This window comes from Malurus melanocephalus, unplaced genomic scaffold, assembly GCF_030028575.1.
Source record: "Malurus melanocephalus ecotype Western Australia unplaced genomic scaffold, MMel_1.1 scaffold_633, whole genome shotgun sequence".
Lineage (NCBI taxonomy): Eukaryota > Metazoa > Chordata > Aves > Passeriformes > Maluridae > Malurus > Malurus melanocephalus.
The window spans coordinates 93245-102803 of record NW_026623865.1 but is presented as its reverse complement, the minus strand read 5'-3'; the positions used below and the strand labels follow the sequence as shown (position 1 = coordinate 102803).

The following is a 9559-nucleotide window of genomic DNA, read 5'->3' as shown; positions in this document are numbered from 1 at the left end:
GGATCCTGCTCCCTCCATGGGGATCCTGCTCTGTCCATGGGGATCCTGCTCCACGGGGGCTGCAGCAGCAGTGAGACCCTTGCTGGGAGGCAGCAGCTCCAAGGGAGCTGCAGGAGCTGCTGGTGCCGTTTGTGCAAGGTACAAACCACCCAACAGTGACAGGTTTCAGTCACTGCCATCCCGGGCGGCATTCCAGCTGACAAGGAGAAGGCTGTAGTTTTTCCAATTGGACTCTCCTGGCCCTGGATAAAAGAACACAAATACATTTGTCTGGTTTTCTTCTCTCTTACTCATTTCACATTGCTTTAACTGGTTTTCAGGCCAGGTAGGAACTTGATGCTGGTATATAATGGCAACATCCATGCACCTATAGCTCCCAAAAGCTTTTAAGACCAATTTTAAGACCAACCTCCCAGAATCAGCAGAGCCTGTGAGCACTGGAGCAGTGGCTGTGGCTGGCTCCTCAACACTGGGACAGCCTTCTGMGCTCCTGTGCCTCTCTGGGAAGGGATATAAAAGACCTTGCACTGAAATACTCTTAGACTTAATTAGTTACTTAATTATAAAACACTTCAGAATCCTCTGCTGCAAGGTGAAGAATGCACTGTATTAGTCACATTTTGGTTTTGGTGGTTTTAAATACCTRCATTCAGGATGAGCCGTTACTTTGGGTACTCCAGTGGGATGTTAATGGATTTGGAGCCTCCCCTGAGCTGATGTTGGTGACAGCAGCATGTCACCCAGCACAGCAGGGGCACATTTCAAAGTGCCTGTGCAGTGCAAAGATGAGGCAGTGTTGAGAGTGACTGTCATCTCCCTACCCATGAACGCTTGAGTTCAGGGTATTCTCAGCTGAAGGAATCTGGGTAAGCAGAGACCTCCAGGTGTGAGAACCTCAGAGCAGATTCTTTTTRTCAGGAATCACAGTGAGAGCAGCTCCCCTGCAGTGCTGCTCACCCCACCACAGCTCTGCTCAGGTACTGAGAGCTGCAGTGTCCACGTGTTGCTGCAGCACAAGGTCATATGCTCCCCAAAAACACAGTCCCCCAATCTGGAAGGGCTGCTAATTGCCCCTAATACTATCCAGCACAAAGCAAATACAATTGACGTGTCCCACACAGCTCTGCAGCCAGAGCCAGCACCCAGTGCAGGATAGGGGCCAGGATTTGGTTTTACCAAGGCAGTTCTATAAATAAAATTCCTTTACTCCCTGGAGCTGAGAAAATCACAAGTTTGCTCAGAGTTTCTCTCTCAGCAGAGATGTTTCCTTGCCAGCTCTTTGCTCTTCATGCTCATGAGCATCCATGAAGGCAAAAAAGCAAAATGAGTCCCTCATCACCAGCAAGCCAAGAACTTGTCTCACTGTGAGCAGGAAGAGCAAGCAGGCCCCCATGGAGCTGCTGGATTAGCACAAATACAGCACTCAGTTTGCAGTCAGGAATTTCCCAGAACCAGTTGTTAAAGAACAGGGAGTTTTTTAATTACAACCCATCCCAAGCTATTTATTTGCTGGCATTTAAATCCCTTTTGAATCCACTTCCTACGAGCTAACGTGGTGTGGGCACGTGCAGGGTTTGTGCACRTGGACCTGGCTGTGTGTAAGCATGGCCTGGCCGTGCTGGGTCCTGCTCAGCCCCACAGATCCCCCAGCTCTGAGCCCCTGCACTGCCCCACAGCCACTCCTGGCACCTCAGATTGGGCCTTCACATATGGAACATCCATGCTGAAAGGACAGGACTTTGGATTTTAGGATCTCCACATAGTAAACTGTCTGGAATTTAAGAATAAAAGGACTTGCTGGGAGGTGTACGCGTAAATAAGCCACTCTGAAGCCTTTGAACTCTTAGGAACTGCCCCTGGCGTGTGCCAGGTGTGGTTACAATTTGTGCTGAAGCTCCTCCTTACCTGGCTGCAGCCCCAGCATGAGCTGGTGAGCAAGCAGCCCATGTGTGCTGAGCTGTGCACAAACCTCCCAGCCCTCTTCAGAGGGATTGCTGCACCCTGCACATGGCAAAACTCCATTTAGGCCACCAAACAGCTCCTTGGGTGCTGAACTTTGTCATGCAACAARCATGGGACAGTGAGCCAGAGGAAAAAAAGTTCCAAGTATGACAGCTTGCCTTAGGAAAACACAGACCACGCAGATTTAACTGTGACTTGGGCTATTTTCTCTTTGCATGAACTGARTGCTCAACACCCCCTTCCAGCATTTCATGGGAGATAGACAGATAACACCTCTATTGGGATAAAAATACTCTGCACTCCAACGTCCCACCTTCACACGGACGTCTATAGATAGTGCCTGCGTCTTGGTATTTTCTTCTCCTCCAGAATCATCTCCAACTCCTTTCTGCATTTGACAGACAGGACTTGGATTGCAGGAGCTTCTTGTTCAAAGCAAGCTCCATSTTTGCCCCCGGCAGAGGCAAGTGCATTTCCTGGCCCCCTCACCGAGCCAACCACCTTCCTCACCCTCCCAGAACCCCCAGCAGTTCATGTGTGGTCACAGCAATGACCTCAAAATGTGTGTCACGTCCCCTTGGGCTGGACAAGTGCTGTGGGCATGTCACAGAGCCGTGGATGCTGCCCATGCCTGGGCTTTGCTCAGGTAGTGGTGCTGGCTGCTTTGCCACCAGAGCATCTTTGCACCCCACAGCTCTGGRGTTGGTAGGAGTGTGTCACAGAGCCCCTCAGCTGGACACGGAGATGCTTCCTTTGGTTCCAAARTTCTGGGTGCTCTTGTGGCCTTTCTGGAGAATTGACTTGGCCCAAGTCTCCTTCACTGCTGCGTTGCTCTCAGGGTTTGTCTCATTCTAACAGAACAAGGAGATGCTCCTGCAGCTCTGGTGGCACCCTGTGCAGGACATTGGTGTGTCTTTTGTCCCTCTGCATGTAGTTTTACCTACTGCAAGGAGAGTGTGTGATGGACAACACACACCTCAAACACCGTGTGGGCAGCAGAGCAGGCACAGGGCACCCCTGGCTGGCACCTCGGACACTGCAAAGCCAAAAGACCTCCACAGCCAACAACAGGAGCCAGTTTCCCTGGTTTTACAAAATTAGGTACCAAGCTGCAAACACATAAAAGTGTTTTAATTTGTTTCCAAGGCAATGAGTCAGGCTCAGATGGCGAGTCAGGAATAGCACAGCAGGGCTCCTCCRSGAACTCACCTGCACAGTGCCGTGGTCAGCCAGGAGCCTCAGAGTCTGAGTGCTCCTGGCACTGTCCCTGCTGCTCGCTGCCCATTGTCCCTGGCTCCCTGGAATTGGTTGCTGGACTGTTTTTCTTTTTCCCTCAGGAGGAAAGGTGGAAAGGAAGCACACAGTGCATCCCTGCAGTGTGCCAGGGCTGGAGCGAGTGCGTGCCAGCACCATCTCAGCTTGCAGTGCCCAGCCCAATGCCCACGGACCGGGGAGTGCCCCTGGCACTGCTGCCCAGGGCTGGCAGCACAGGGAGGGCACTGAACCAGCAGGGAGAGAGCTCAGGAGCAGCAGGGGAGGCAGCAGGGTGCAGGTTTCCTCCCTGCACAATAAACAGCCACTTCTAAGAATGGTGGTGCTGAGGCAGAGCATCATGACTGGGCATGCCAAGGGCTGACACAGTTTGTTTTCTGTGTGGCTTAAACCCATGACACACAACTTAACCACTGCCTGGACTGCTGACAGCAGCAGAGACACATCTGATAGAGCAGCAGCGAGCAGAGAGSCATGAAAGGGTTTTGTGCAGACACTGCAGCTTGAGCTCACGGGGCCCCAGTCCCCAGCAGCCCCTGCCATGTCYTCTCTTTCCTGTCACAGACCTGTCCCTGCTCTCCCTGTGCCCCTGGGGCTCTGCCAGCACCCGAGAGCAAAACCACGCTCAGCTCCAGCCCTGGCCATTCCTCCTGCTCACCTGAATCTCCCCMGTGTTTCACACAGGCAGAGTGAAGCCTGATGCAGCTGTGTCTTCCTGGAGAGCCATGGGGATGTCACCAACACGTGGCCAGGTGTTCTTCTCAGGACTGGGTGCTGGCAGTGTGCCTCACCATCTCTCACCCTCTCCAGCAGAGAATCTGCTCTGTGTTTTCTTTAATAATTTTCCCAATTTTCCATGTCACCTGTGCATTGCAAAGGCAGAACTACAAGAGGCCAGTTGAGCAGTGACATGAGCCCTGATGCAGTGATACCCCAGGGCTGTGAGTGAGCAGAGGGGTAAGTGCTCTCAGTCTCTGCCATCGCCCCAGCAGCTGTGGCCATGCAGATGGAGCAGCACAAAACCAGCTAAATCCACACAATTCATGTCTCCAGCATCTCTCCATGATGGCCAGTTGGCTCAGGAGCAGGTGGCCACCAGCATTAGCCATGGCCAGTGCTGGCCTCCCGTTCTGGCAGGCCCAGGAGAGAATGGGGCAGCTCCAGGGCTGATGTGAGCAGGAGGGACTGGCTTTTTCTCTCTGGTGCACATAGTCTGCTTGTGCTTGGAAGACAGGAACAATCCTCGTCAGGGAAGAAATAATTCAGAAACCACCCAACTGTCTGAATCCTCAGAATATAATTATATGAAGAGATTGAAATGACAAGTTCACTTTTGAAGGTTTTGTTCTCTGTGACAAGGCTGAAGTTATCTCCTCTGCTGAAATGCAGAAAAACAGAATTGTAATGGCAATTAATTTACATTCAAATAGCTCTTTTCATGCACCTGGATCCTGCAGAGCCCTGAACTGTGCTAGCAGAGCACACAAAGCAGGCAATGGGGCTCGTTCAGCCATGACAACATGGGCACTTGTGGCAGGATGTTGGAGGCAGCTCTCAGTACCCAGAATAGATGGAGATGTTATTGATCATCTCTGTGAAAAGGCAGCATGTCCGTGCTGTTTGGTGTCAGGGTGTGGATAATACCCAGCTCCACATGCTCAGTGTMMGTCACAACTCCTCAGGAGCTGSCCTGGGCTGTGCCCTCAGATCTGTSCTGSAGTCACTGGCTGCCTCAGGGCCACACATTCRCTCTGCCCAGTGCTGTGCTGTCTCCTGCACGAGGTGCCAGGCTATTGAAAGGACAGGCACCCTGTGGGACGATTCCCATGAAACCTAGATTGGGATCAGTCCCTTGGGATTTGCTGCGCAGGCACAGGGCATTCCCTGCATGGGGGTTCAGARAATCAAAGCTGGGAAAACACCAGTCCAAGGCCATCTGGTCCCATTCCTGATCCACCTGCAGCAGCAGCCCCAGTGCTGGAGTGGGCAGACCCCTGCCCAGGTTTGGGGTCAGCTCCCGTGCTGTGTCAGGTACTGGCAGTAATCAGAAGGAACAGCCCTGGACAGTGGAGCAATGAGCTGTCCCTGGGATCACACATCCCACATGTCCATCTGCACAGTCAGTGRTGTTGTGAGGTCAGAGCACTGGGGACAGGAGGATCCCATCCAGCGTGTCCAKCTGTGTGTGACAGAGCCCAGCACAGACACGGCCTCACCCTGCCCGGGTAGCCAGGCTCAGCTCCATCTCCTSTGGCAGTGCCCAGGGCTGCTTCCGGGCTGCTTGTAAAGGGACAAGCTTGGGACAAGGTTTGTGGGCATTCCCAGCTTCCATCAGCAGCCTCTCCTCTTCCCTGGCTCCCCAAAGCTCTGCTCCCAGTGATCCCCCCCAGCCACTCTCACACGCTGCTTCTCCCTCTCTGCTTTGGAAATCCCTGTGCTCTGAGTASAGGTCTTACATCAGTCCCCTGCTGCCCATCGTCAGCAGTTAAAACTAGCTCATTTCAGATAATTACAGAGTGCATTTCTCTGCTAGGAAGWGATGCCCCGAATTGCTTTCTCACAYACATGTACTTATTTTTAATCTTCTTTATTTTCTGCRGAGGGAGACTCAGAGGCATTGGATGGCTGCCCAGCACAACTGATGCCAAATGCCAAAAATAATGAAAAAAATAAAATATTTTTTCCCTTATCAGCCTTGAATCCACTGAGAATGGGGACAAGGAGTTGAGGTGCATCAGCCATGACCATCCCTGCTGGCAGAGTGGCCAAGGAGAGAAAAGTGTCTCGCCCAGGGATGGTGCTGATCTAAGGGGATTCTGGCTCCACACTGGCATTACCTCTGCCTTCTCTCCCCAGGGCTCTCCCACTCTCTGCAGGCACCCCCATGGCCAGGGATACCTGGGGTTCACTTCTCTGAGATCCTCCAGCACTTCCTGGGTCTCACTCAGGCATGGTGAAGGAAAAAACAGAGGAAAAGCAGAAAAAATTGGGCAGCATTGAAAAAAGTTACAGCCACCCAGAAAATGGTTTGTTTTTTTTTTTTCCACTGCAGTTTTTCTCTCTCTGCTACTAGGCAGAAATACTCTACACAAATTTTCAGCAACCTTTAGGTGAGTTTTTCTCCGAGCTGCTCGCAGTGCTTTCCCAGTGGGATGTTCAGGCAGGTGCCAAGCCTGCACTAGGGACCAGCCTGTGTGTGCAATGCTTGGCTGAACATTTTGCTGCCACCACTACCCTGCTAAAATGAAATGCTGCTCTGGATTAACTAAAAGCAGCTGGACATTCTAACGGGAGAAGTGTCCATCAAAACAAAGCAGGTCCTTCCTCCTCACTGCCAGGACCACGCTGAGAGAAARCCTCTCCCTCTGCCCTTGGCCCAGAGAAGCCACCTCCAGGCTCTCCTTGTCTCTATTGCCAGGTTAATTAGCACCCAGTTTCTGCTTTTGCAATTAACCTACTTTAAATAAAKCAAAACACATCCCTTGCAGAGATCTGGGACAGCCAGGAGTGGACAGGAATCAGCCCAAGCTGAGACAGGGATCAGATCAGACCTGCAGGACCCCAATGTGGGACCAGCACCCACCCACAGGGTCTGTGCTGCCCAACCCCAGCTCCAGCACTGCCTTGGGGCTGCCACAGGATGGTTCACTTGTTCTGCTTTGTCTTTCCTACACCCTATAAAAATGTTAAGAAACAGGGACTCTGCATGCCTGTCTGAAATCTTCAGCTTGCAGGTTTATTTTGTGACAGGTCTGTACAGTAAAAACCACATTAGCTGCTCCCTGTGGGTAAGTAACAGCTTAGTTTATGTCTTAAATGAAGTTGGGATATTGATGGGATATTTTTGGCTTAGTATCTGAGCAGCCAAACAAAATTTTTAAAAAAAAAATAAAATAGTAAAAATGGCAGACTTTGGAAAAAGGTGACTTGACTGGAAGAGATTTGAAAGGGTAGAAAAGTGTGAGGAAAGGGTTAAAGAGGAGGTGAAGAGCTGAAGGTTGTGTGTGTGGTTAGAGGAAGAAAGAGCCCATTCATCCAACCATCCATGCATCCAAGCASAGGGATGTGCTCAGCCAGCCCTAACACCACAAACACACCTGTCCCACCTGGTTTTGGGGTATTTATCCCAGTCTGCCCTGCTSTCTCATCCCTTTGCCTGCTGAAGAAAGAATATTCCAGACTCTCAGCACTCCATTGCTTGCTGCCTGTTCCCAGTTAGCACCAGGTATGCATTTCATTTTGGAGTTTCTCTTATTTTTAATATATTTCCATAACTTGTTCATGCTGCCTTTAATGTTCTGCTGTATCCTGCTGTTCCCTCATATCCCAGACACTGCTGCTCCTCCTTCCCAAGCCCTGTTCCCTCACTTTGTGAGAGTCCTGTTTGTTTTCTGCTTGCTCCTGAGGCAATCCAAGGTCTGTGCTTCTCATCCTTGTGTAACACCAGCGAGTGTGTCCCTGAGTGGTTCTGAAGGGGAAATGCTGTCTGTGTTCTCTGTGTCTATAGTACATTCTTCTCATGGGAATGCACATRTGTCAGGGGTGTGTTTGTGAGGAGTCTCCATGGCTCTGGCACAATCATGATTCCTGTTTTCCCTTGATCTGATGGAGACCAGAACTGGCCCAAGCCTCACTTTCCCCATTCCTTTTTTCCCAGTGATGTGCTGTCAGTGTCGCGGAGCCAAGCACGTGAGTTTGCTGTGAGCACAAATTAAAGAGACAGAATGACTTAATTAGAACTAGACATTAAACTAATTGCTTCCCATTTCAAAGGCTTTGAAGCTAAAGAAGTACATGAATTTTTTCTCTTCTTGGTTCCTTTTCCCTACCAGGCATCAGGGTTTAAGGATGCTGGAAGATGTCCTCTTTCCAAATATTTAACAATTTACATGGGAAATTCCATCTTTTCCACACTTCTGGAAACCAATGTTGAGTTTCTCACTTCTGCCTTCCTGACCTGCCAGAAGTGGTTGGGAGAGAGGGGCTCTGCAGGAGTCCTGCCTGACCCCTGATCATCAGCATGGGTGGATTAGAGGAAATGCACAGTGAAAGGCAGGAAAAGCTGTAATGCATCACTGGTACAGAAGTACCATCCTGAGATGAGTGGGAGGGGGTGACTGTGGCATGGAGAAACTGCAGGGCACAGTCCTCAGCAGGCCACAGCTCTTGGCAGCCACCAAAGAGAGCAGAAGGACAATCCAGACATGCAGAGAGCAGYGAGGAAGCAGCTGAACAGCTCTTGGCCCTGCTGTCCTGGGCACTTCTGCTAAAGCTAATCAAGGCTCTAGAGCTGGAGATAATCCCAGCTTCCAGCAGGGAGCTCACACAGCTGTGCCCCCATCTAAGGCAGGAGTGGAGCTCAGCATTTGGGTATCCCCTTCAAATGTAGGGCTGTTCTGTGCCCGGGGGCCCTCGCTGCAGGAGCACACAGCTCCACAGGGTTCAGGTACAGGCACGGCTCTGCACAGCAGTGCTTGAGGGGAACCCTGGAATTCATGGTAGTGAGAGTGAGGATGGTAAATCCCTGCGTCTCTGCTGGTTTGGGGCTATTTCTTCTATGTCATGTTAMACTACAACAACAATAGCATTAAGGCACCTCTTCCTGTCACTCATGAAAAGGCTGAAATAAAGCCAAAGTCAAGGGCTAAAGCAGGGATCGAAGCACAGGAGCACAGAACCTGCACTCACCTTGCTCTGCTGTGTTCTCCTGGCAGGTGACAGCCACCATGGCTGAATGATGGCTGTGACCTCCAGTCCTCCTGAAACAGAAATACTTGGGTCATTCAAACAGACATTGTGTTGGAGCACCCCTTATAGCAGGCAATAAGATCCCATGGAAAGACTAGTTTAAGGCCTTAACTGTTTCTTAATACTCTTAAACAAGTCCAGCCTGCTTTTCCTCTTGATACAAACTTAGCATAAGTATTTGGGAGCTTGTSTTAATTAGTAAAACCCATCAAGAAAGGATGTGGGTAGTTAATCCTAACAAATGCATGCTTAAGCCTTGGACCTCCACATTTTTTCCCATTAATTACAAATGCTTTCGGGAAATTCTGTCTGTGTCGGACCAACTGCAGGGGCTGTTTCTTGTCCCCCAGGTGCCACGAGCCAGGGCCCTGTACACTTACCGTGGGCACAACCCCGGGGAGCTGCGCTTCAACAAGGGGGACACCATCACACTGCTGCGGCAGCTGGATGAGAACTGGTACCTGGGCGAGCTCAACGGCATCAGCGGCGTTTTCCCAGCCAGCTCCGTGCAGGTCATCAAACAGCTGCCCCTGCCCCGCCCTCTCTACGGCCTGGAGCTGCCCCGCCGGGACAAGGC

General features: G+C 51.0%; 1 protein-coding gene across 1 annotated transcript in view; it reads left to right on the top strand.

Annotated features, from left to right (window-relative positions):
- Positions 1-9559, top strand: part of SH3RF2 (SH3 domain containing ring finger 2) — a 23784-nt gene that overhangs the window by 2491 nt on the left and 11734 nt on the right. The window contains exon 2 of the mRNA XM_057383445.1: positions 9333-9557. Within this exon, the coding sequence (XP_057239428.1) occupies positions 9333-9557 (225 nt within the window). The remainder of the gene's footprint in view (positions 1-9332; positions 9558-9559) is intronic.